Source organism: Calidris pugnax, unplaced genomic scaffold (assembly GCF_001431845.1).
Source record: "Calidris pugnax isolate Ruff unplaced genomic scaffold, ASM143184v1 scaffold133, whole genome shotgun sequence".
NCBI lineage: Eukaryota > Metazoa > Chordata > Aves > Charadriiformes > Scolopacidae > Calidris > Calidris pugnax.
Genome location: NW_015090977.1, coordinates 4,523,097 through 4,550,510, shown reverse-complemented (window position 1 = coordinate 4,550,510; position 27,414 = coordinate 4,523,097). Strand labels below are relative to the sequence as shown.

The 27,414-nt window shown below is 50.7% G+C and overlaps 1 protein-coding gene across 4 annotated transcripts in view; it reads right to left on the bottom strand.

Moving 5' to 3' along the window:
* DTX2 (deltex 2, E3 ubiquitin ligase) overlaps positions 1-27,414 on the bottom strand; it is a 38,064-nt gene that overhangs the window by 4,349 nt on the left and 6,301 nt on the right. For 2 of the 4 annotated variants that reach the window (XM_014953388.1, XM_014953389.1), the window contains exons 3-5: positions 23,267-23,852; positions 14,789-14,847; positions 7,774-7,905 (exon numbers count right to left, since the gene is read on the bottom strand). In XM_014953388.1, the coding sequence (XP_014808874.1) occupies positions 7,774-7,905; positions 14,789-14,847; positions 23,267-23,852 (777 nt within the window). The remainder of the gene's footprint in view (positions 1-7,773; positions 7,906-14,788; positions 14,848-23,266; positions 23,853-27,414) is intronic. The other 2 variants (XM_014953390.1, XM_014953391.1) reach the window with 1 other exon arrangement.

The following is a 27,414-nucleotide window of genomic DNA, read 5'->3' as shown; positions in this document are numbered from 1 at the left end:
GGTAGCTCTTCCTTCTCTGTTCTCCTCCATCCTGGCCAGCCAAGCCACCAGGGTGGTTTGGGGAGCAAGGGAAATGGTAGCAGCAACCAGACAGGCCACAGGCATCCATGCCCAGCAGCCCAGGGCCTCACGAGGGAGTTGTACTCCAACACTTCCCCAAAGAGCTCTGCTCCCAAGCTCATTTTCAAGCCACCATAGGACATCAGCTGTATTTTAGCACAGAGGGTACTACTAGTCCAAACTCCACACTCCCAGGTGGACACAGAGCATCAACCACACGCAACTGTGGGGCATCAGAGCTGTGGGTGTACCTGTATGACATCCATTTGCAGCTCTCCCCATCCACTTCAGTGCTTGCAAGGAAGATGGAGGGTTCCCAAGCATTGCCTCTGTGGTTGAAAGAGCCATGCATCAAGAGACAGCCACCCTGGAGCCAGCACTGAGCTGTTCTGTCCCGCCTCCCCCCCAAAAAAAAGCAGGCTCTGTCACCAGGAGGAACGGACCGGTGCTATTTTCTGGATTTCCGCTCAGATGCCACAGGTGTCATTGAACAAGCAAAGACCCAGGTGGCACAGATCCTCAGGAGGCACCTTGTTCCCATGAATGCCAGCTCTGCAAGTTGCTAACCTCTCAGGGCACCTCAAGAAAGAGCAGAAGGTCACCCCATGGCACAGAGAGCAGCCAGGGAAGAGACGCCTTCTCACCACAGACAAACCAGCTCAGGGACACAGAGGAGAGCGAGGCAGAGAGCTAATGTGGGTGGAAAAATCATTTAGCTAAGGAAGACTGATGAACTGGGATTTGGACTCGCCTAAATGAAGACACAGTCATTAAGATGAGTTATTTTCAGAAGGGGATTCCCGGCCATCCTGAAACACATGATTTCTGGCAGCGGGAGGAAGGTATGACTGAGCACACAGAGCAAGAAAAGGAGCCCACGAGGTGAAGGGAGGTGATGCTCCCTCTGATTGCCTGGAAAAGCATTTTCAAGAAAAGCAGGAGACAAACAGGAGCCTGGGCAAGCCCCAACCTTCTAGCTCTCAGGCCAAGAGCTCAGCAGCACCAGGAGCTTCAAGGCCTGACCACCAGATCCCACAGGGAACACAGCTCCTTGCCTTGTCTTTTCCAAAAGGGAGGAATGGGTTCAGGAATCCTTTCTGCTGGGACCTTCCTCACATGCAACAGATCATGTTGACCACCACGTCCTCACTCCTGAGGATCCTGTGTACCTGCCAGACTGGTACCAAATCCTTCTCCACCTGGACTGCGTTATCCAGGTGGCTCTTGTTGAAGCGACCTTCTTGTCTCCTCTGGCTACGGGCTGGAGAAAGCAATGCCAAGAAGACGTGCAGATGAGGTGGTGAAGACAGCGAGGAGAGAGGGGGTGTTACACCAGTGCCCAGTCCTTGGCAGAAGCCCCAGCTCCCCTGCTCCCACCTGCACAGCAGATCTGAGCAGCTTCAGAGCAATTCATCTCCTTCAGGACAGTGGGGGACACTCTTTCCCCACAGCCCCTGCTCCCCATTTCTCTTGCTGTTGACTTTCCTTCCTCCGTAGTGGCGTAGAGAAGCGAAGACATGACTTGCCCGAGAACTGGCCAGGCTCATTCAAATCAAATCAATGAAAGGAGACAAAAAAAGTCTCGGTGCAGAGATGGGTGAGAATGAGGACAATAAAGCTCTTTGCAGAGTCTGTGGGGTACAGCAGGGATTTTGGGCAAAGCAAATGGCGTTACACCACCTCATCAGCTGGCATTAGGATGGAGCTGGGGACAACCAGACAGGCAGAAGAAGGTGATGCAGCCCTCGGCCATCCTTTGGAAATCCATGCCTGATGGGTTTGCACAGTGGCACCTCTGATCTGCTCCTGTAAGTTTGCTGTGATAATGCTCTGGTGCATTTAGATCCACCAAGGCTGTCTGGAGAGAGAAAGGGCTGAAAAGCCCAGATGCTTTACAAAAATCTGTCCCAGCTGCAAGGGCTCAAGCGTCCGATCCTAAATAAGCCTTTTGATGCTGAGAACTTGGTTTCAGCCAGGGTAGCGAAGCCCACGCAGCCTTCCTTGCCTCTGAAGGCAGGCTCTTCCTCGGGCAGACGTCTGTCAGGCCCCATCCCAGCAGCAGAGAAGGGAACCAGAAGCAGGATGGTGGGCACAGCACCCGCCACGGCACGAGCCACGTGTGCTTCAGGACATGAATCACTTCCTTACGGGACTATTTGCTCCATAAAAGCATTCGCCTCCAAATCTCTGTTCTCCTGTCTCTTGGGATCGTCAAGGCCTGTTCAGTCCCCAGAGTTTCAAGATTCAATAGTGGATTGAAAAGGCAGCAGCAGAATTGACCGATGCTGTTTACCACCAGCTGGCCCAACGCTGGGCTATTGATTTATCTGGGATGTGAAGGAATGTTTACCATTCTTTCATTTACAAAGAGAGGAATAACGATTTTTTTTTTTTTTTAAATGCTTCCCCTTCCTCCCTCTAGATAATAAGTTGCTTGCTGAAGCAAGGGCTTTCCATAGGCAACATTTAACAGATGTGTTTTGAATCCTTCCTCAGCAACCAAATGCTTGCAGCAGCAACGTGCCTCCTTCTGCATCCTGAAATGAGCCATATGGTGAGCATCAGACCCTTTTTAATACCCTACACGGGCCAGACACAGGTTGTTTCTAGTTACTGTCATCAACAGTCACTCAACTCTGATCACCTCTGCTCCCTGGACCTGCAAAGGCTGGACTTATGGGCCTCAGCCCCCAAGAGGAATGTCCAGAGATCAGGAAGGTGAGAGGAGATTTGCTGTTTAAAACAGGTTTCTCCACATTTAGTGTTTCAGCAGGATAACCAAGTGACCCAGCTGACACAGAGCATCCCTGTTACTGCAGCTTGTCTCCTTCAGCAGATGGTTCCCCCTAGGAACCTCAAGCTCCCCAAAATCTGAGGGCTTGCCAGTCCCACCCATCCCACAGGCACTGGCGTGGTCCCAGCTGCAAATGGATGGACATATGGGGAGTGGAATCAGCTGGGATTAGTCCCCTCACCTAGCCAGATCATCTCTCACCCCCACCAGCCTGCTCATCTCCTCTGCCTCTGTACTGCAGCATCTGCCCATCCCAGAGAGGACACACAGGGAACCCTCCAAGCCAGGGGACAAGTGGAGGGTGATGCCATCAGCCGAGAGGATAATTGGCACATCAGACCTAAACCAACACCTTTTCCCTTCAGTTCCCCCCGGCAGCAGCCAGCTCCATCCCTGTGCAGCATGGCAGTTCTCGGGGAAGAGCCAGACAAGCTGCTCTCCTCCCTCCTGGACAATCAGAGGGGTCTGCCCCAAAACTACTGCTTCCCCGAGACCCGCAGCACTCATCTGCACCAAAGCCATCACCGCCAGAACAACAGCATTAACGAGTCCTGACTAATTAGCACCTTTGTTTAACATAACCCAGCTATTCACCAGGCTGGCTGCAATTCCTCTACTCGCACGCAGCAGGAGGAGGGAGCAAGGAGGGTCTGGGCAGGGGTTCTCTGCACCCACCATCACCTATCTGGGCACCAGCTGGTCATGGTCAGCACCCTGAGGGACCTGCTCCTGATGCACGGTGCTCGTTACAGCTCTCCCAAATGGAAAATCCTAGAGGGGTGTGGGAGGGGAAAGGGCACAGAATGCAGAAATTCAGGGCAAAAACCAGGCCCGGCTCTGCCTGTTGGCAGCTTCAGGGTCTGTAAAGTGGAAAAAAAATAACCCTAAAATAGTTTGACCAAAAAGTCAGCCTCACTCTGTTCACTGCAGAGCAGTGTTCCCAAGCCAGGAGGGGTGTTGCACAAACACAGCTTGGTCCTGGGGGACACCGAGCACTCTTCACCCCAGGAGATGTGCGCTCTGCAGCCTCCCTGACACTGGCAGAGGGGATCTGGCTTTCTAAAACGAGAGGGAGGATTTTAGCAAACTAAAGCAGAGAAAGGCACCCCCTACTCACAGGGGGAAGGACAGAGCTGGCAAAGTTCCTCCTCTGCAGCAGGATAAATCAAATCCAGCCATGCCAGATAGGACAAGGAGCTGCTTGGTGCCATGCAGTCACCTCTGCTCCCTGGACCTGCAAAGGCTGGACTTATGGGCCTCAGCCCCCAAGAGGAATGTCCAGAGATCAGGAAGGTGAGAGGAGATTTGCTGTTTAAAACAGGTTTCTCCACATTTAGTGTTTCAGCAGGATAACCAAGTGACCCAGCTGACACAGAGCATCCCTGTTACTGCAGCTTGTCTCCTTCAGCAGATGGTTCCCCCTAGGAACCTCAAGCTCCCCAAAATCTGAGGGCTTGCCAGTCCCACCCATCCCACAGGCACTGGCGTGGTCCCAGCTGCAAATGGATGGACATATGGGGAGTGGAATCAGCTGGGATTAGTCCCCTCACCTAGCCAGATCATCTCTCACCCCCACCAGCCTGCTCATCTCCTCTGCCTCTGTACTGCAGCATCTGCCCATCCCAGAGAGGACACACAGGGAACCCTCCAAGCCAGGGGACAAGTGGAGGGTGATGCCATCAGCCGAGAGGATAATTGGCACATCAGACCTAAACCAACACCTTTTCCCTTCAGTTCCCCCCGGCAGCAGCCAGCTCCATCCCTGTGCAGCATGGCAGTTCTCGGGGAAGAGCCAGACAAGCTGCTCTCCTCCCTCCTGGACAATCAGAGGGGTCTGCCCCAAAACTACTGCTTCCCCGAGACCCGCAGCACTCATCTGCACCAAAGCCATCACCGCCAGAACAACAGCATTAACGAGTCCTGACTAATTAGCACCTTTGTTTAACATAACCCAGCTATTCACCAGGCTGGCTGCAATTCCTCTACTCGCACGCAGCAGGAGGAGGGAGCAAGGAGGGTCTGGGCAGGGGTTCTCTGCACCCACCATCACCTATCTGGGCACCAGCTGGTCATGGTCAGCACCCTGAGGGACCTGCTCCTGATGCACGGTGCTCGTTACAGCTCTCCCAAATGGAAAATCCTAGAGGGGTGTGGGAGGGGAAAGGGCACAGAATGCAGAAATTCAGGGCAAAAACCAGGCCCGGCTCTGCCTGTTGGCAGCTTCAGGGTCTGTAAAGTGGAAAAAAAATAACCCTAAAATAGTTTGACCAAAAAGTCAGCCTCACTCTGTTCACTGCAGAGCAGTGTTCCCAAGCCAGGAGGGGTGTTGCACAAACACAGCTTGGTCCTGGGGGACACCGAGCACTCTTCACCCCAGGAGATGTGCGCTCTGCAGCCTCCCTGACACTGGCAGAGGGGATCTGGCTTTCTAAAACGAGAGGGAGGATTTTAGCAAACTAAAGCAGAGAAAGGCACCCCCTACTCACAGGGGGAAGGACAGAGCTGGCAAAGTTCCTCCTCTGCAGCAGGATAAATCAAATCCAGCCATGCCAGATAGGACAAGGAGCTGCTTGGTGCCATGCAGTCATAGAATCGTAGAATGGTTTGGGGTGGAAGGGACCTTAAAGATCATCTAGTTCCAACCCCACTGCCCTGGGCAGGGACATCTCCTGCTAGAGCAGGTTGCTCAAAGCCCCATCCCTCCTGCTGGTGTCCCCAGCTATGTCCTGGTCCCAGCAGATGGCATTGGTGAGCTGGCAGGGAGCTGGCAGCCTGGCTCTCTGGGCTTGCAACCAGGCACAGTCCTGGGGCTGAGCCAGTTGCCCAGACACCCCCAGGGGTCGAGGCTGGAGCCAGCCCTGCCCCAGCACACCCCAGGGGACACACACAGAGTCCTGGGTGCTGCAGCAAGCACCGAGGGACCAGCATCTCATGGAGGAAGAGGCAGCCACCCCTCTGCTCCCCTGGCAGATATCCAGGGCAGTGTGTGCTGCTCTGTGCCCCCAGCCCACCTCCCACTCTCCACATTGCTGCTCTCCCCATCCTGCTCAAGATGGACCCTCCCGTTAACATCATGAGCATCCTGGTTGCCCACACCCCCATCTCCTCCGTGCCAGGCAGGGCTGGATGCAGAGCCCGGTACCCACAGAGCCCACCGAGGAGAAGGCATCGACCAGCCGCACCACGGGGCAGGGGGACCATGGAGACTGTGTTTGTGCCCACCCCATGCTCTAAATACAGCTGGTTTTGTGTCCTTAACCAGCAGTAGGTGACCAACACCAACATTAGCCCTGGACTCTGTTTTTGGGGCTCCTCCAGCCACAAGGGACAAGGCAATGCCTCTGCAGGAGGGTCTGGCCTCTCCGTAGCTCCGTTTGGGCACTGTTCCTGGGGTGTCCCCACCACCCAGCCCTCATCCCTGGCTGTGAAGGGCTGCACAGACACTGCCAGCACTGGGAGGGAAGCTCCAGGAGCTGTCTCACCCCATTCCCTCATCAGCTGGCCCTACAGAGAGTGAGATCCTTATCCAGCCCCTCTGCCACCCACCTCCGCTCTGTCCTCTCCTTCACCACCCATTTCCCTTTGCTCCTCCTGTTCTTCACTGCTTCTCCTGCCGCCCCCCTGCCTTCTCCTCCCCCTCCATCACACATCCTACTCCACATTTGCTCTCTCCCTCCTTCTCGCTGTTTGCATCTCCTCCTCCTCCTAGCTCCCTCCATAACGCATTTCTGTAAGACACCTCCCTCCTCATTTAACTTCTATTTTCCTTCTACCACCCTTCCTGCTTCCTTCAGATGGGTTTGGACCTCATTTCCCAATCAAGCCACCTCACTGCATGCACAGACTCCAAGGAGAGAGACACTGGCACCAACAAAGCCCCCCAAGACAGCCCGATGCCTCCTCCCCTCCACCTCATGGCTCTCCCTTAAACACAAGCATCACCATGTTGAACAACCACCCACCTCTAGAGCCCCTTCATTTATCTGAAGGGGGAAGCACCCGAGGTTTGGTGGTGGTTGACCACCCCAGGATACCTGTGCTGGGGTTGGTAAACAACATCTACAGCTCCACCAGGCTGGATTCACACCTACCCCTGCAGAGTCCCAGGGCTGCCACACAAAGATGGGACCCAGGCTCTAAACTGGGAGCCCACAGACCCTGCAAGGGTGAGGGGGTGGGATGCCATGCCAGTGAGATACAAAGAGGAGAAACGGAGGCACTGCTCTGGAGGTGGCTCAGCTTGGCAGGAGAGCTGGGGGAACCCGGCCCTTCCTGCCAGGGCACATCCACCTGAGAGCACTCCACTCCACCCCAGACAGAAGTGGAGAGAACAAATCCTCTGCAATTCAACCTTGAAAGCCCTGCATGACTCAGGAGCCTGCTTGTCTGGAAGTTCCTTCTCATCTTATGACTCAACCGTGACAAGCACGGCTCACAAGCAGACCTTCTTTTGAGAACACACATGGATTAAATGCTTTCCTTGATGGTCCCTCAGCTCCCAGACTTGTCCCACCAATGAGTGACAGAAGGTCCTGGTACATGGATACCCAGGGCTCCCAAAGAGGGTCTAGTGAGACCATGGAAGAGGCTGCAGAAGTCTCTGACATGCTCAGAGAACAACTGGGCTGCTCCAGCTTTAATGACTGACAGAGACGAGCAGAGCTACCACAGGACAGGGTCCACTTTATCATCTTATTTTACAACCTGTCAGAGACCATGCAGGCCAGAGGAGACGTGCCCTGCTTCTCCCCTTGGTGGGACAAACCCAACCTTGACGTGGGACGAACATCATCAGTCAAATCAGAAGAGCCAGGAGGGTGAGGGGAGAGACAAGAGGAAAAGGAGGGAGGGCAGAACAAGTGCAGAGAGATAAAAGAGAAGGAGATGGAAGCAAATATCAGAGTTTGAGCAGGAACTACCTTTCTTGGACACTTTCCTCCCCTCCTTAACTGAGCTGTGTTTTTTAGTGGCTTTATGGGTGGTGGCAGCTTGCGGCACACGGGTGAGGTGCACGGGGAGTCCGGCGGCTGACATCAGAATAGCCGTCATGCCTACAGTGGGTACGAGATCAACATGCAGGAAGGAAACAACGGGGAAACACATTCATTAAAGAAAAAAAAAAACCTTTAATCTCTCAAAGAAAATTTAAAAAAAAAAAAAAAGATCAAACAAAACCCAAAAGCCCTTGGTTCAGAGGACATAAAACATCTGAGAGGCAACGGGGTTGGAGTCAGCACGAGGACAGGATCCAGAGGCTTTTAGAGGGAGGCAAATTAAAGTGGGGAAACATGGGCATAAGTCTCACCCATGACCTTCTGAGCTGTGACTGAGCAGGACCTTCCTCTTTGCCTTGGCTCCAGAACTCCCCAGGCACTGACTCTGCTGCCATGCAAAGTCCCCCTGCTCACCACAGCCCTGACCCTGGGGACATGAAGGACAAGGGGCATCACCTGTAACCCCTAAAGGTCCTGCTCAGCTACTCCGTGCCTAAAGCTCCACGTTTCAAAGGCGTCACATCAAACCCAGCCCCAGAGAGCAACTCAACCACCTTCAAACACCACAGCAGTGCAGGGGCAACCATGGGCTGGAGCTGCCCCACTGAGTCCTCTGCCAGACGAGCCCCACGGTCACCCCACACCTTGGCACCCCATTTTTTTCCTGGCACCCCCAGCTGCAACGCAATTCTCACCCTCCCCCACCCCAGCCAGCCTTATTCATGGGATGCTGGTTTGTTAAAGCTAATGAATAATTAAGAAGGACAGCTGTTCCCGGAAGGTAAAGTTGGCACGCGGAGAGCTACAGGACTGATCATGCTGCTCTAACGTGATGTTTGCCTGTGAAATACAGGCCAGTTACAAGTCATAACATTTCTAAAGGTAGCACATGGCTGTTAAACTTACATTCACAAAAACACCTGCCTTCCCTTTCCCAAGAAGCAACTTCCCACCTGCAACAGCCACTGCCAGAACTAAAAAAAAATAAATAAATAGAAGTATGCTTCTGGTTGCAAACCAACAACCTAAAAGCCAATGTTTCCCCCAAAGTTGCCTCCGAGAGTACACCATGTAAAACCACATCCTATTGCTGTGGAAAATCTCACCAGCATCCTGCACAGGAATTCACAGCCAAAGCTGAGATTTTTAAGGATTTTCTTTTTCCAAGCCTCTACTCAGCCAGGTTGGGAAAGGAAGACAGAAGAGCACATTCGTCAGGACAAAAATGAGGTACCTTGCCCACACATGACTGAAAATCGAGTTATGATGGGAGGCACCAGCCAGTTTTGCGTGCAAGTGGTAAGACTATTTTCTGCCTCAAATATGCAACCAGTCAAGAACCTGCTTGTGAGAGAAATCCCCTTGTGCAAAGCCTATGTTGATTCCCCAAAAGCAGAACTACCCACAGCACCAACCATGTTCTGTGCCTCCTTCATTTCAGGTCCAATGAATATTCCAGAACCTGTCCAGGTCCTTTCTTGAGACACAGAGTCAGATGCTTCGATTAAAACTTTCTCATCTAAGGACCAAAGACAGACAGAAAGGGTTTCCCAAGAAAAGGAGAGGGGCACAGAGGGATGAAGTCATTCCCCCAGGGTTACCCAAGAACCTGTGGCAGAACCTGCTCTGGCCAGAAGACCAAGCCACCCAATGCATGGTGAAACCACACGCTTCCAAATGGAAATAGGTAACACCAAACCAGGCAGCCATGGATGACCCCCATCAGGTACCACCGTTGTTGATGTAGATCTGAGGTGTAGCCCCCAAAGTTCCCAGGAGCTGCAGGGCCAGAGGAGGACCTTCAAAGCATGCAAGTGCCAAGTTAGTACCCCTCACTCTATGATGGGCTGTTCCCAGCAGGCACAGATGAGGAGAGCCCCTGACACCACTAAAAGCCAGCAGGTCTCTAGCTGAACATCGGCTCCAGATATTTCACAACCAAAATAACTTCCTTTAAGTCTTGAACTAAAGGCTGCAAGACTATTGGGTGCTCTCCGCCCCAGCCTAAGCCAGAAGTCCTTCACTACTTCCAGGGAGCCTTAAGGAAGGGCATAAGTGTTCCCATAACAAAAACCACTTGGTTTTTGAGTGAGTACAACTGAGTGCCTGAAATCCAGCAACAGCACCAGAGCTGCTGCTGCATGGGCAGTGGGCAGGTCCTCTCCTCTTTCAGCAGGTTAAAGGACAGTTGGAGATACCCCCAGAAGAACAACAGCATTCTTGAGAAACAGGCAAGATGCAGGACCTCCCCACGGTTGGGTGAGATCATCTGAAACAGCCTGACCCCACCGAGGCTGCAAAATGCAGTTCCCCAAAAATTGGTACAGTTGTCTCCAAAAAAACCTGCTTCCAAGCAGTGCGACAGCGCTGACTGCAAAGACTGACATTTGAAAAGCAAGTCCAAAGACTAACAGGGATTATCACCACCCACGCACAGCTGGCTGATAGGCAAATGCAAAATTAATGCTTTCTTCTTAAGAGATCAATACCATCTCTTTAACATTAACATGCAGAGCTCATTTTTTTTAAAAAAAAAGCACGACAGAAGCAGAGGCTGAACAACCAACTTCAGACTCTTAATGGCTGAGGACAAAATGTTGCCTTTAAAAATCAGATCAAGTGAAGAGCATTAGCCACAGAACCTCTGCTGAGGTCAGTTACCTTCTGACACAGCCCCTCTCACACCTGGAATAACATGGCCAAAAATGCCTGCCAGCAGCATGAATCATCACAAAGAAAATATACATTTATTCCAGGAACTTTCTTTCCTTTTATAAACTGCAAACACATCTACAACTCCACACAGATACACAGCACAGGCAGGCTCGGGACCAGGAAAATTATTCCAACCAAATGTTCTCCCATGGACAATGTTAAATGGGCCAAGAAAAGATAGTTTTCCTCTTTTACCTTCTGCTGCCTTTGGAGAAACACACAATGAATCACATTCTGCAGATTCAAATCAGGAGAGCATTCAAAAAGGGGATGTTTTGGTGTTACACTGCTCTTCTGGCTCATCTCAAACCCCAGCAGCAACACTTCCCTTACAGTTCTAATACAATACTGGAAATCTCAGCATCTAACGATCCTCCCACACGTTTGGTGACAAGAGTCCCCAGTAAGGGGTCTCCTCTGATCCAAGCCTTACGTGGGAGTGTGTGTTCATACAACGTGCCAGAAAAATACAGAGACACCCAACACATCTGCAGAGAGATTCCCCAATTCTGACCTGTGGACAGAACAATTTAAAATTCAGAATTTGTTGTAGGCAACCCTGGAGTTATGTCAGGAGTAAGTGTGGCCCTGGATATCTTCTCACTGCAAGGGCCAAGATGCAACAAGACAAACTTGCCCAGACCAAGACTGTTCTGGACACCATGCATTCCTGCAAGAGTTCTTGCTGCTCACGATATACTCTAGGAGCTTGAAAAAATTATTATTTTATGTGTTCACACTTCCCATTTCTTCCCTGGGTTTCCTCCCTGCAAGGACTGCAGGAGAGAAGAGATGAAAAGCCTTGCAAAGCATCCTTTGGCATCTGATCTGATCCTTTGAGTGTACAACATCCTGACTTGGAGAACTGTCTCTTTTCTCTTGCTCAAAGCATCTATTTAGCCAAAAAGTACAACGTTACCAACTCTTTGGTGCAAAATTATTTTCACTGGAACTACGACAACATGCACCAGCTTTTTTTTTTTTTCAGCCTGCCGTGTAAATAAGGGACTTTTGCAATATCCTGTGCAGAAGCTGAGAATGGGAAAAACACCCTTACGTAGCGTAACGAGCCTTGACCACACGCTCACCCACACACCCAGCCCTGCACATCCCTCCAGCCACTGGCCCTGGCTACTAATCTGTGTTTGCACAGACCTCAGACTTCTGTGCCTTTGGTTCCAGTCCTGGATTTCAGCAGGTAGAAGGGAAAGGGCAAAGCTTACCTTCAAATACCATAAGATCTCAGAAAACCATTGCTAATTCAAATAATTATATCCAGCAGCAAAATTATTATGGTTAGTATGTTCCCAAACACCCAACTCTAGGAATCACATGAACGAGAAACACTTGGTTTCGTTTAACAAAAAAGCTCATTTCCACACCTTCATCTTAAAAATAGTATTAGATGGGCCTTCATGTGATCCCCTAGTCCATCCCCCAGGCACACCGGCTAAACTCCATCATTCCCAAGAGATGTTAATCCACCTGATCCTTAAACACCAACACTGTGGTTCAACAGTTTGCTTCAACCTCTGCTCCAGCAGAGCATTCCATCATACTAACCAAATATTCAGGGGGGAAGAAAAAGCTCAATAGACAAGTTTCCATGTGCACCTTGAAGTATTAAAATAGCAGGAAGCAAGGGAAAAAATTTTTTTGGTAAAAAATCATGTTTTTAAATCAGTTTCATGATTTCTAGGATGCCAAGTGACACTTCTAGAAGACGCAGGGTTGAGAGTATTACAAATCCCTTACTCAAATCCCCAGGAGTTTCTCTCTCCTGCTTCAAACCAGATCCAAAGCTGCTGAGAGACACCTCGGGATGGAGACCAGGGGTTACGAGACTTCTGGACACGTTTCCCAGAATAAAGCCTTCAGTTCCCATCTGAAACTGCCCTCTCCCCAATGTCACCACAGAGCCCTCAGGTCCCCTGCCTTTCCACCCTGATGCTGAAGAAAGCAGTTGAGCAGCAGGGACCAGAGGAAAAAAAAAAAAAGGGGGCCCAGTCTGTGTGTTAGAGAATAACCTGAATAATAAGTAACTCAAACACCATCTGCAGGATTTTAAATATGAACAAAATACCACTTCCCAGAAGAGGTTCTGGAAACAGAGCGCAGAGCATAGAGGGGAAGAAGGTGTCCCTAAAGACCCAGCCAATTAACGTTTCGATAAAATTTGGCCTTTTTACCAGAACTCTGCTGCTTGCTTTTTACCAGAAATGTTCCCAGAGATTTATTTTCCTTTCGCTTGCTAATTAACTTGTTCAGATCTTTCCTCTGCTTCTATATGGTTTTAAAGACAGACTCAAATTCGCGTTTTTCTCCTCCTTTGCACCTCTGAGGTCGGTTACACTTGGCAGAAGGCAGCACAGTGCCCAAAGCTGTGTCCTGCATCTGAAGGAGATGCTGGTGGCTTCTGTGCTGACCACCCTCAGCCCAGCCCATGCAGCTCTGCCCTCCCCTGAAACTCAGCGGTCCTCTTGCCAGCTGCCTCCTGGAAAGCTAAAGATTATTAAAATGAATAACTATTTCCCTTTTTGCACCTCCAGCCTCCAACAACAGAGATGTCAATTCCAAGCTTAACCTTTTCATTTTATTTTATTAAATGGTCATAAATGGCTTATTCTACTGAGCTCTCCTGCAGCTTTTTCTATCTAAAGGTGGCCCTACAAGACATAAATGGACCATGTATATTCACCTCTTCCAATTTAACAGGGGATGACTTGCACACGTAGAACGAGATCACAGTTAACAACATGAACACAGCCTAGATTCATCAGGGCTCTTCACCCTATTTACCTTTATGTGATTAAGTACCTAATTAAAGAGTCAGTGTTAATAGCCAGGGGATGAAATTCACAGCTTTTATAAGCAAAGGGCGTTCTTCTGCTCAGGTCATCCACCTAGACGAGGTCTGAGCTTGACTTTACATCTCATTTCCACAAAGACCAATTTGCTAATGGGGAAACAGATGGGCTACACACTGTCAGAGGACAGACAGTATTAGTCTTTACAGAGTGCCCATTTGGCTATAGAAACATGCAAGGCACAGTTTTCATGATGGTGATAGCATCAGGCAACTGGAAACATCAGTCCTGACAATCATTTTTAGGCAGGCTAAAGCCTGATGCTTAGGAGGAGAACAAACACCATCACTTTTCCTGGAATAAAGTGGCAACCATTTTCTCTAAGAGTAAGAACATAACTGTCTCCACTTGCTCAGGAGCAAAGTTTGGTGTCCAAAGAGATAATAACCTCAAGAGACAGAGGAAGAAGGTTAATAGATACTCTATAGCATCTGAAATGGGTACAGAAAAACCCAGAAAATACCATACACCAGGCCTTTTCTACTCATCTACCCCAGATTACCACATTGTGATATGATTTTGAATGCACAGTCAGTGTTGATATGGAGAAGACATCTGCTCTCAGCAGAACACCCATGTCCCCAGGCACCACCACACCAGGTCCCATGGTTTGGTGCTGGCTGAGTCAACACAGAGCCAACGCGCCAACGGATTTTGGCACGGAAACACTTCTGCCAAAAGCTGCAAGTGTGAGTTGTCGTTTTCAAGGCAACGGCATTTCATATTGAACAGGCAGAACTACTCTGAAAAGGAGCACTGAAAACCAGCACTTTCATCCCTCCCAGACACACTCCTCGGGTACCTTTAGCATCACCTTCACAGGTTTGGATGATAACAGGAGACAAAATCAGCTTCTCTACCCTCCTTTTCCCAAGACAAGGCATCACAATCGTTTTTTTTTTAAGCTAAAGACCACCTGAACTTTTGTAATAAAACCACATTAAAAAAAAAAATCAGATTAAAACCCACACACTATCTCATACCACTCTTCCCCATCAACTTTAAAGAAAAGGTAGCAAGTAACAGCCAGGGCTGTCCATTGGTGCGATCCTCCCCAACTACTTGCTCATCCACACCTACAGGAGAAAATGAATACCCAGCCCTCAAACAAACCTGCTCATTTTGAGAGCCTCAGGACCAGCACTGATAAGAAAAACAGTTACTAAGGTTTGACTATCTCATTCTCCCCCAAATATTTGTCCTCTTTGCTTTACTGAAAAGTCTTTGGGCCTAAAACCTTAAATGCCAGTGATGTTTCAGACCTCCTAAAAATTAACAAAGTAAGTGCCACAGAAAGATAAAGCACTTGCTCACGTAACCCTAGGGATAGAGCTGGTAAAGCAGAGTGTGATCCTTACCTGCCAGGGCCTGGTTCACCTTGCTGGGCTTGGGCATCTTGACTGGCAGGCTTGGGGCACTGGAAAGAGAAAGGGATGAGTTCAACAGCAGAGATCAGCCACAAACAGAAGAGAAACAACTCAGAACCACACTGCTCCCTCCTGAGTGCCAGGGCCCTGGATATATTAACAGGGATTAATTGCTCAGATGATCCCCACCTGGGACCCCCACCCATGAACCCACTGCTCCAGCAGGTACATTTGAAGACCTCATTCCTTGCCAGAGCTTTCTAGTAGGTTTACTTATCTTCTAGGTAGACCTCAGACCTATGCTGTAGGTAGCTGTTTGCAGCCCCATCTCCTCCTGGCTGGAGACTAGGTCTGACTCATTCTGTTCTGTTGGTGGACCCTGTTGTCAGCATCCTGCTCTGACCCCATGGGTCATCCCTGCTCTTGCTTCTCCATCACAGAGCTTCCTGAGAGCAGATGACCTGCCTTATGACAAACTGCTGCACCAACAGGGCCATGGCATGAGAATGCAGCCAGGAACCACTGGGATGTAGCAGCAAAGTTAATCTCAGACCTTCCAGGTGACTTAGTCTCCAGCCAGAGAAACTCTGCTCAGCAAAGCTTGAAGCCGTCCATGCTGTATGAGAAGTTGCAGCTGTACAGATCAAAGGAAGCAAGAACTATCACCCCCCACCGCTTTCTAGCTGGGGAAACTGAGGAAGAGAAAGGGAAAAAAAGCACTTGAGCACATGCAGCTGCAGCTCTGGGTTGAAGAGAATAAAGTCTTGACTCTCTGCATCTATGGAGTTATTGCAAAATGACAAGGAAGGAAAGGTCGAAAGAGACTTGGAAGAGTTTGGCACCCACCTTCCTTTGGAAATCAAGAGAATTTGGACACCAAACATCCCCTTCAGGTCCCTAAGCTGCTTGTTTAGGCAGTGCTTCCCAGCACTGAGCTGCACTCAAGCTAGTTTGGGACATGTGGGCAGCCAGGGTCAGGCATTCAGCTGACAACAGGAGTTGGGAAGGAAAGGGTGAGCAGCAGCAGGAAAGCTGATGAGGGGTCACTAGAGGAGAGAGCAAGCTGGAGCCACACGAGCAAAGCAGGAACATCTGAAATCCAAGGTGTTGGCACAGAGAAGCCACCCATGGACTTTTGTCTCAGGTAGAGGAGGGCTCATGTGCATCAGCTGCAGTTAATACACTGAGCGTTCAGACAACCATCTCAAAGGACTCCCCAAAACACACAAAATAATACCAAACCCGCCCAGCTTCTTAGGAATTCACAGAGCATACTAAGGTGACCAAGCGCCCAAATGTCATCCGTTATCTCAGGAGGGAACCTAATTCTCTCCAGCTGGGATGCAAACCAGCATCACAGACAGCGGTCCCTCAGCCTCTCTAAAATCTTTGTCCACGTTTCTGAAAAGATTTGCGAGTGACCCATGGCCGTCTTCTACCCTCAGGACAGGGAGGCATCCCCACCTCCCTCCTCTCTTACCTGCTGCAGTTAGAAACAGCTGAGCTCCCTGAAGAAACCCCCGGGCAGGACCCAGGACTCGGTGCTGCGCTGACAGCCTGGCCAAGTGAGACCAGCTCCTCCTGGCACTCAAAAAGCTCCCCAGACCACAGAGGTTTCCTTTCCATCACTTTCAAAGGCTGTGTTTTCCCCTCTGCCGCTCCGAATTTTGCAATCGTCCTTAAGTAATGCAACAGATCAATGCCACAGAGATGCTACAGCCCGATTCAAACCCACCAAACACAGTGGAAATCCTCCCCCCAGTTTCAAAGGGCTTTGTACCAGATGCTGTCACTCCTCTTTATGACTTTTTTTTTTTCTTCTGTGACTCAGCCTCTTCAACACAGCTCTTTATCAGGTATTTCCCTCCTCCTTCCCTGTCTCATCCCTTTGCTTCATTTCTGCTCCTATGATCCTCTTCAGATGATGGCCGGTAGCAGGGCTGCTCCCTCTCCAGCTGCAGACAAGGAGGGTATTTGAGGACCAGACAATGAAAAGGAACTTGAGAGATCTGTTGGACCTCCCCTACTTCCCTCCAACTGAGCAGCCAAGAAGACAACACAGTGCCTGGGCATCCCTCTACCCCAGTCTGTGACCCCGCATGTGACTGATATTTGAAGAGCTTGGGCTTCATCACGAAGCGCAGCAGCCACCTTGGGTGCTACCACTTCCCCACGGAAGATAAAAATCCAATAGAGCAGAGCACAAAGCTGAACCTCCTGCTCTGCCAGAAAAGCAGATGGGCAGTGGGGGATCCTTCCAAAGGGATGGACCAAAGGGTCATCACACATGAGGCTGAAGAAAGCAAACCCAGAGCTGCTCTGGGAAGGAGATCACTGGTAACCACGCTTTGAGTAGATTGGCAGATAAATTCTTCACTCTTCTTTCCCAGATTGCAAGGCTCGAGTCCAAGGCACCCAGGAGCCATAGCTTCTACGAAGTGAGAAGAGCCCTCGAGATTTGCAGAGGGAAATGGATAAGCAATTGATGCATTTGCAAGCAATCAAGTTTCGGAAGCTGGGAGTGCACTGCAGATAAATTACTACCCACCAGCCAGGAAGCGGTTGCCGATCAGCTGCGCTCCTGGTGTAAAGGCAAAGCGTGTCAGCTTTGACTGCTGGAGGCTTTAAGCCAACTGGTGCGATGGTGGAGAAACCAAATACTTCTTATTTCACACGGGCTAACGTTCAGGTAGGGGCATCTCAGCTGACAACGTCGGAGGATGTGCTGACCCATCCGCTTGACACCGTGGGGCTGCCACGCACCCCGATTTCTTTTACATCTGCAGAAAAGCCCAGACCTAAAGCTGATGAAATCAAGGGAAATCCACGCTGCTTTGAGGTACACGCTGCCACAACACTTGCCTGGGTAGATTTGCAGCCACGGTGGGTAGGAGGAAGTGTCGCCACGCCAAAAAAATAGGTGCAGAAACACTTACTCAGAGGTCTGAAGTGGGGTTTTTTTTTGGAGAAAGAAAGGAAAGAGAGAACAAGGAAGGATATTGCTACTGTAGTATATAACACAGGCTGTGTGTCGACTCAGAGAGCAGGCTCTCATGCAGCACCAATGGATGTATTTAGTCCATCAGCTCAGCCTTGAGCTACAGTATTGTCACACCAGCACGGGCTTCTTGGGAGAGCTGGGGTGAGATTTACTCAAGGTGAGAGTGATGCACTCAGAGAGGTGAGAGGGATGCACTGAGAAACCCGCTCCCGTTGCCTCTGCTGCCCATGGAGGAGATTTCTAACCAGCCAGTGCCTTTGACTCCCAGTGAAACGTTCAGGCTGTGCTTCCAATGCCTCAAAATCAGTGCCTGAACCTCTGAACATCTCCTGCTATCCCAAAGCTGCATAAACTCAGAGGGACTAGCAGAGCTACAGTGGGGATTTTCCTGGCTGGGGCACCAATTAATGTATCCCTCAGAAGATTATTGCTTCCTGCAGCTTTACTTGCTCATGTTAGGAGCAGGGCTCTCCTTACAGGAGTGCTCTCCTCTGTAATTAGCCAGCACAGGGGGGGGAAGGGGGTAGCTCTTGCCCCAGGGATGGATGCTTTGCCACACGGGGTGGGAAGGATGATGCCAGGAGGTGGTTGGGAGCCCCAGGAGGTGATCCCCCTACTTTAATGGCACTGATATAAGGACGTGACCCTTGTCGTGGCATCTTCCATCTCCAGACTTCAGTGCCATCTGTGAGAGAGGCCGGATTCATTAACTGTGTTTAATACACGGGAGGAAACTAATGCACCAAGAAGCAGAATCACAGAATCTCAAAATAACTTGCCCACATGTATTTAACACACCAGCAGCAGAGCCAAGGATATTAGCATCTATTTAAGCCTTGGCACTCCTCTCCGGGTTTTCCAGCGACTTTGACCCTCTTGAGAGCACAGGGAAATTAAACCCTGCATTTTGAAGTGCTTGAGCTCCTCCCTCTCTCACACCCGCATCCGCAGCGAGCAGGAAATATATTTAACCACCGCCGATGCCACAGAAGCCCAGGCATGCCCGTGCTCCTCACAGCCCGTTCTGGGGGCTATTCCTGCCTTGCCTATTACAAATTCTAACTGTCACAACCACACAGGGAGTTAGGCAGCTTTCCAGGATGAACTACACCTCTTTCTCAGCCCTGCAGGAGAGATGGTTGCTTCAGAGCTGCCCTTTTTAGCTGTGTTTCCTAAAGAAACTGGGTGTACACAACTGCACCGTCTTTCACTCTCTCCCTAATAGCTTTTGAGCCCTTCTGCCAGTCGCAGCTCAGCTCCAAGAGGCAGAAGCTGGGTCATCCCTGCAAGCTTTGTGAAGATAAGCAGTTTTGTAAAAGCAAGTAATCCTCCAGGGTTGTTTCGGAGCCAAAGGCTGCGGGGTGAACACAACACAACCTTTATTAGACACCAGAGAATCCACTGCAGCCCCCCTGCTCCCTTCCCTTTGGTCTCTGAGCACAGGCCAGCACAGGAATTGCACGTCAGAGCTAAGAGCAATGCTGCACTCCGGATGCAGACAGAAACCCTTGGCGGGATAATTAGTGCAGGATAATTAGCGCTTCGTCTTCACCTTCACAAAGGCCACGCTATTCGGTGATGTGGGGAAGGGGAACCAGCCCCCACGTCAAGCCCAGGCAAGGGGGGAAGATGGGGAACTGAGGGGATAAAATAACCCAGGAATGTTCAGGGCTTAGGAATTAAATGAAACACATTGTTAGAGTTTGCTGCTCAGGTTTCCCCTAATTCACAGAAATTAGAGTATTTTCTGATGGAACACGGGTTTCACCAGCCTGAGACTGTAACCCCAGCCAGGAGCAATTACACCCACCCAGCGGCATTTCCGACTCAAACCCAGCCCAGGGGTGACAGGGGAAAAAGTCATCTCGAGCTGTCCCCTGGGGCTGAAAACATCCCTTTCACATACAGCACTATACTGGAAGACAGAGGTTGCCCCCCTGTGTGGATCTGGCTGACAAGGAGGAGAGAGAGCACCCCTGGCAGAACTAACCCCAGAGGACTGGAGATCCAGACTTCATCCGTCATCCATGAAGAGCCACCAACACACATCTTTGTTCTGCCCTTCTCTGGGGTCCATCTGGGTGAGCCCCCAGCTGCTGCCTCCCTCCAGGCTCAGTACACAGCCACGGGCTCCATCTGGGATCCACACACGCTCCCATGGCTGGGTATGGCTTCCACAGATAAGTCCAGTGGAAAACATCAGTCTTGATGAACAGAAGGGGAGTTGTAGAGATAAAGACAGCTCCTGATGTCCTTCCTGCAGAGCCACCTCCCTGACAAGTCCTGCAGCCTAGCGGCATCCCCAAGTCTGGGCCAGGCTTGGGTTCTGCCAAAGGTTCATGTCACACTTGCCACGGCAAGCCCAAGAAGGCCACCAATGCTCAGGGTGGCCACACTCCCACCCCATTTGGGACAGACAGGCAGGAGAACGGGGACCAAGTCTCACAGCAGGAGGTGCAGGGTTTGAGCAGTCACACAATCTGCCAGCACCCACACACTCCCTTTCAAGAGTCTCAAGAGCCTTCTCCACAAGGCATGCTCTGCTGTCCCCAGGTTAAATCTTTATTTAATCATATGACCCCTTGGCATCCCCCCCTCCCAAAAGGCTGGCTTGGCCAGGGGTTATGGCCAAGATCTCCGCCACCTCACCCCTTGCACACCATAAACAGCTGCGACAACCAGACCTTGACCAGCCATGGCATTGCTCATCCATGGCCAACGCCACCACCAGTACTGCAGCAATCCCAGTCTCCAGGAGAGCTCTGCCCTCTGCTGCTGTCCCCAGGCTGGCCAACATGGAGGGGACCAGATGCCACAAAAGCCACCTTTAGCAGTGCTTGAGAAGAGAGTGAGATGGAGCAGCTGAGTGGGGAGTGTGGGGGCATATGGCAACCCTGGGGGGCTGCTGTGTTAACCCAGCACTGGCCTGTTGGAGGGTTTAACCAGCCCAAGAGCTGCCCCAGCAGCTCCTGGGACCCAGGGTAAGGAGGCTGCAGTGACAATGTCCTCCCCAGCTGGCTGGGCACCTCCAGGTCTCCTCCTGGCTGTTCCTCTCCTCCCAGTCAGCATCACCTGGGCCGTGGGCTCAGTTCCTGGTAAGGAGCCTGTGCCACCCAGCTCTGAACACCTCTTCTCCATCCTCCCCCCTCCTTTCAGGGCAGCCTGTCCCCCCATCAACAGCACACAACATACCCAGACCCTGATGGGCTCCAGACAGGCTCACGGGGCAACTGCTGCAGCCTTTGGCTCTTCGTTTTTAGTCTTCCCACTAAGTCACTTTGCAAATCACACTGAGGCTCTAGGGAAGGACAGGGGCTCCAGGAAGCCCAGCAGCCCCACGCACTGACCAGAGGAGGGGGTTTGCAGCTTCTCCAGGAGACAGCAAGAACCTTACTGGGGGCTCCTGCAGGCAGTACTGAGGTCTGAAAGTGACTGGAACAGAGAAGTACCGTGGATGCTTAAGATGCCACAAAAAAAATCACCCGGTGCAAAGAAAGCCCCAGAAAAGGATCGTGAGAAAGAAGAACAGGATGCGGCAAGTCATTCCACTCAGATGACCCTGAAGAGGGAAAGTCCTGATACAACACTACGGAAAACATCTCAAGATTCACCACCTCGCTTAAAAGACAAATGAGATTCAAAACAAACCTCAAACCCCTGTGCCTCATGCGATTAGAATGTGCTTTCAACACCCTTCTAGATGTCTTATCTCTGTACGCACTCGGGGAAGCATGGACAGGTAGATCAGCCCTGGCAAGTTCCCTTTTAGTTTCTTGGGTGTTCACACGGCGGTTCAGCACCTGGGTTATTTAGGGTGGAATGCACTGTTCTCTACACTTCCAGCCGTTTACAAACAGAGGGAGCAGTCAGACAGCCCTCGCTTCACCCTCAGTTTAACGCTGGAAGATACTCGGTGTGAGTATTATTAGAAGATCAGAAGCACAGAAAGAGCTAAGACCCCAAAAGCTGATTAGTGGCGATCTGGTTTGGTTTGGGTGCCCAGGCTTCGCAGAAGCCATCCTATAAGAACACAGAGGGAAGTGTCCCACTTTGTAAGGGTGACACCAATGTGCCCTCAGCCCCAAAATCCCTGCTGGAGCCCAGTGCTGCAGCCTTGCTCCAGCCCAAGGGGGACAACTGACCACTGCTTGGTCCAGGAGCCCACACCATGGAGAGGAACCGAGCTGTCAGACCACGAGACTCTGCTTTTCGTTTAACTGGCAACAGCCAAAAGGCCTGAAGAGAAGTGAAGCCCTTTCTCCCACACCAGTAAGGTGCAAACAGCCCTCCTTCAGCTCCAGCCACCCACCAACGGGAGCTGAAATCCTGCACATCAGTTTCAGCCTTGCTGGAGAAGAAAATGGTGAAATGGATCCAGCACTGGTGACCCATCCATACAAGCTGGAGCGTTTGAGGGGTGACAGCTCAAAGAACTGAGGAAAGCTAGACTTCAACTACCACTGCAACAACTGCCAGTCCTTCAAAGGAACCAGGTTCCTCCAGAGAGCTGGAGCCCACCCTGAGCACTCAACCAGGAGAAGGTCACTGGAGAAAGACAAAGGGAAAGGACATGGTGAAACCCTCATGAGGCGAGGCTCAGCTGGATTTTAAATTACTTACAGACCCGCTTGTGCTTCCAGTCCTCCAACATCATACCAGTGAAGCCCCACAGCACCTCAGCACATACAAAATGAACCTCTGCTCTGAATATCCAGTGGCATCTCTGCTCCACATCAGCATTTAGCCTGATGAATGCCCCAGACACCGCTTGAATTGCTAGTGTCACCCCATCGATCTCAGATGGAGAGGGATCAATACAGTTCAAGATATCAAAGGAAGGGGAAAGTAAATTACTGATTTGGTTTTCTAAACATCTGCACAATGGATTAAAAAAAATAATCAAATCTATGTCTTAGGGTTGTGGGTTTTTTCTGCTTGTTCACCTTAAAAATGTCCAACATGGACTGCCTGATTTTGTCAGAGAATTCAGGAGGTCTCAGCCACACACACCGAGTCCTGTGGTCCCTCCTTGAAGGAGCAAAGCCTTGAACACAGAGCTATTTTCCACTCTATGTTTACTACATACTTTGTATTAAATAAAGGTGTTCACAAGTCCCCTTTTCATTCACTCAGTCCCTCTCAAAGTTGATTTTAAGTGTAACCTGGAATACTATCAATCGCTATTACTTTTCTCAAACCTGCAGAATCTCAACCTGATTGCTTCCTCCAGTGTTTCAGGGAGACCAGTAGACAGGGAGTATATTTCAAGGGGGAGAAAAGAAGGGGAAAACAAAGGAGAAGCCTTTTCATCCACTGTACTGGACACAAAGGCACAAACCTCTCTCTCCTCCTATGGAGAAGACCCTTGTAAAATCCTCTGGGATACAGAGGGTCCCAGATAATGAAGACCCGAGCACAGCAGGTCTCAGACACACGCACAGCATTTAAAGGTGAATTAGGGTCTGTACCTGACTCCGTTAGATGCAGACAGTCCTGTGCTGGGGCCCCCAGCTTGAGGCAAAGCCAAGGTGCTCTGTGCATTGAGTCTTGTTGTTGACCTTGCTCCAGACAAAGTCGGTTTGTTATAGGGCACGAAGCCGACACTGGAAGAACTAACTGATGCTGTCCTACTGGAAACCTGATGAGTAGAGGAAGAGTTGGGAAAGTTTATCATGGAGTGGCGGTAGCGCGTGGTGATGGGACCAGTCCCACTGTTCAGCCAGCACTGCTGGCAAGAACAAGCTGCCCCTGTGTGAAGAGGGGCCGGGGAGGCCGTCACCGGGTACGGGGCATCCAAGCGCCTTTGAACACTACGGCGGAACCTCGTGGTCTTGTTGGTCTGGACTTGAGCCACAAAGTCAACTTCGTAGTTGTAGCCCATGGGTCCCAGATCTACTCGCTGGTGGTTCGTGGCACGGGCTTCCTCCAAGAAGATGCAGACGTTCATCTCGTAGGGAGACCACCCGCCTTCATCGTTCTGCCACTCCCAGACAATGCCCTGCCCAGCAGCGGAGTCCCCAGGGAAGAGGTGCCTGCGGACGGCTCGCATCGTCCCTGCATGGGGGAAAATACATAAATAAAATCATTTTGTGAGCAGAGAAGTAACGGGGACCTGGTCTTAGGAACTCGTTTTTGCACAGATTTGTGGTGCCTACATCAGGGTGGCCTTCTTCACCTCTCCCTCAGCTAACAGGCTTTCTCTTCCCCAACAAGGGCTGGGTTTGCTCATGAAGCTTAGAGAAATGCAACACCCCTGAGATCCCTCTCCCTCTGCCAAATCTGATTGCAGGCTGGCAACAGGTTCAAAAGCTGCTGGGAGGAAGGGTGGGAAAGGAGGGAAGGGGAGAGGATGCAGAGACAGGCACGCCCGAGCACAAAGGCACAGCCATCAAATATGCCTCCCTGACTTAAAAAAAAGTAAAAAAAAAATTAAAATAAATCAGGCTGAGGCACAGATCCGTTTTAAAAAAAAAAATCCAACTCCCACAGCCTTGACAACAGAGTAACTATAGAGACAGGACACCATCAAGAAGTGCTGTGCAGGAGCGCTCATGGGGCTAAAACACCCACTTCACTCACAAGGGTCTGGACAATTTTGCTCTTGAGGGAGTGGGTGAAGTCCCACAAGGACTTTGGAGAGTGGACGGACAGGGTCAGCTTCTCCGGGCTCTTGACTGCTGGGAAACACAGCAAGATTAGAGAGGAGAAGCCAATGAAGTAATTTGGAAACTGGAGAGAGCAGCTGTTCAGACAAAGGGTGAGAAATGAAAGCAGACACGCTGCTCTCGCACGGTCGCTCCACAGCAACAGCAGGAGCTTGAAATCCCCTGGAAGCCTGGCTCTCCAGGGTGACTTCACTCCCGGTAACTTTATTCCTTTCTTAAAAAAAAAAGAAGCAGCCTAATGAGAGGGAAGTAAAGCCACACAACAGGACAGAAGCTCTGCAACCTCTGAAGAAAAAACGGGTTCGTACAGCAGGGTCAAAACTCAAAAATCCTCAGCAGTGCCTGGCATTGAGAATGAGGAGCACGAAAGGCTGTGGGACAAGCAAGTCTGGGGCTGCAGGCAGGTGGGGGTGAAGAGGGGTGCAGCAAGTTGTTATGATGCCCAAGGAGTTCAGAGAACAGCAGCAAGAGGGGAAAAAAAAAATATTAAAATAAAGCCTCCTAAGAGGTCATGAGAGTTATGACTCTAAGCTCCAGGACCACAGGTAAAAGTAGCATTTGCACCTAAAGCCTGCAGAGAACTGCCCCAGGATGATGCTCCATGGGGGATTCTTGTAGGAAAAGACCTTCCCCTGGCATGAGTCAGGGCAGAAGGGGTCAGCAGAACCAAGGTGGTCTTCCCCAGACAGGAATCAAGGTCTTTCACCTGCTTTCCCATGGAACAGCCAAAAGCAGACTCTAGCAATGACTGCTCCTATCCAGCAAGCCCTGCCAAGTTTTAGGAACACAAACCTATTGCCTTGAGAGGTGGACAAGATCATGGATGACCCCCCTGAGCAAAACTGGGGAAGAGACTGGGCTGGAAGTGAGATGGTGAGAAATGCACTACAATTAGTGATGGGAGCAAGTTCCCTGCACTCAGGAGAAAGGGGACTACCACAGGTAAAGCAAGGTGGGACACATCTCAGAGGAGATGACCAAGCCTGCCTCTGATCCGTTGGCAGGTCAGAAGCTAAAAAAAAGCAGAGAGGACTTGAGGAATTTGTGAGCAACCTGTGTTTTTAACGTCCCCAAACAGCAGCTGAGAGAAGACCTTTTAAGAGTCAACAAGCAAGACCAAAGCCACGCACTTGGAAAACATCTCCCTTCCTCCAGGCTGGCAGGGAAACTGGCATTCCTCTCCAGGGTGGGCAAACAGCTGTGGCGAGAGGACAAACTCCTGCTGCTCCCTTGCATTCACTCCCAGCTCATTTGCCTCCACCAGCAGCTGAAACCCAGGGCTAATCCTGCCCACAGGATCCCCCTGCACAGCTGTCATTGCCCGTTGGTGGGGATGCTGGTCCTGTTAACACTGGCTTCCTGTTATTCTCCCTGGCTTCCTTTGAAGAGCCTATTTGTCTGTCTAATAGCTAATGAGCAGAATACAACAGCCTATTTTTTGCTCTGTTTAAAGATTTTTTTTTCATAGGGATGTTTCCTGCAGAGCTTCTTTTCTCCAGCACATGACAAAGGTCAGCTGGCTGCTCGCTCAGAAAGGTTCACGTTTAAGGCAGAGCCCCGCAGAGAGAGAAAAAGCTTTGCTTAGAACTGGGCCACTGAAAGGGGATATGAGAGTGTTTCCAGTAGTCCCACTGCAGAGCACACAGGAACCCGTGGAGGGAGGCTCACAAACCCGGCCACTCTGATCAGCATCCCTTGGAATCGGTGGGAAACGCTGCGGGAGAGCCATGAAGTGGAATCAGCCTTTTTGTTATTAACCACAGATCTCATCCAAGGAAAGATGAGACCACGTCAACCAACGTCATTTCCAAAATTGCATCGGGCTGTTCCCCAAAGATGACCCATTCCAAACCATCCCATGATGGACAGTATTCACTAGGTGCTTTGAGATCTTTCACAAGGGTCTGAAGAGATACAAGACCTTTGCGGAGAGACAGCTCGACTTGTGGAGAAGGATGTCCCATTCACACTGGGACACATCTTCCACCCTCACCAAACTGGGCCGTTCCCTGACAAGGGACAGCCCAGGACTGGCTGAAAGGGCAAGAAGCTGGAAGGTTCCTTCACAAGTTAGGCATGAAGAAAACAACATACAGTCACTGGTGCCAGCTCTTGGTGGTGGTCCATGCTTGAAGCCACAGCTTCAGCAGGGCTTCCAGGTGCTCAAACAGACCATGCTGAGCCGACAAGCCAAGGCATTCAGCTAAGAAACATCCTTGCCCAGGATAACGCTGGAAAAACTAATCCTAAGGTCACCAAGTCAGAATAAAAACACGGATGCAGCTGTGATGACCACTCGCATTTGCTCCAACCACTTCCCCTTCCTGTAGGACGTGCCCGATTTGGCAGTTGATTCAAGATACTGCTCACTTATTGCTTCAATTGGCAAGAAACCAGAGCACTGCCCATCCCTAAAGCTTGGGGTGATGCTTGACACCATCCTGGGGTGATGGGAGAGATGTTGGCCAAGGGGAAACCGATGCACAGAGAATTTTCCAAAGCAGCCATTCATTCGGGGTGTGTAATTTGGGATCTCTCTGGATTTTCCAGGGATGAAGAGCATGCATTCCACCCCTGCACCCCCCTTTTCTAAGCTACAGCTGCTCAGCACATCTGGAGCAAAAGAGGGTAGGAGTCATTTCAGTAGATTCCGAGCTGGTAGCCTCAGTGACCTCAAGAGAGATGAGATGAGAATGAAAATCAGGTCTCAATCTTGCTATTAAAGCCCAGCCTGCCCTTTCCTCCCCGGGAGGAAGCAAGCCAGCCTCCTGTAGCACAAGTGAGGGGAATATTCTGCTGCAGCATGACGGCGTTCTGCGGGGGCCGCAGGCTTTCGCAAAGCAGCTTGCGCAGGGCGGCGTGCCAAGGTAAAGCAGCTGGCACTCCAGTTGCAGAGGGAACAAGGGATTCAAACGGGAGGGTTTGAAGCATCAAAAAAAAAAAAAAAAAAA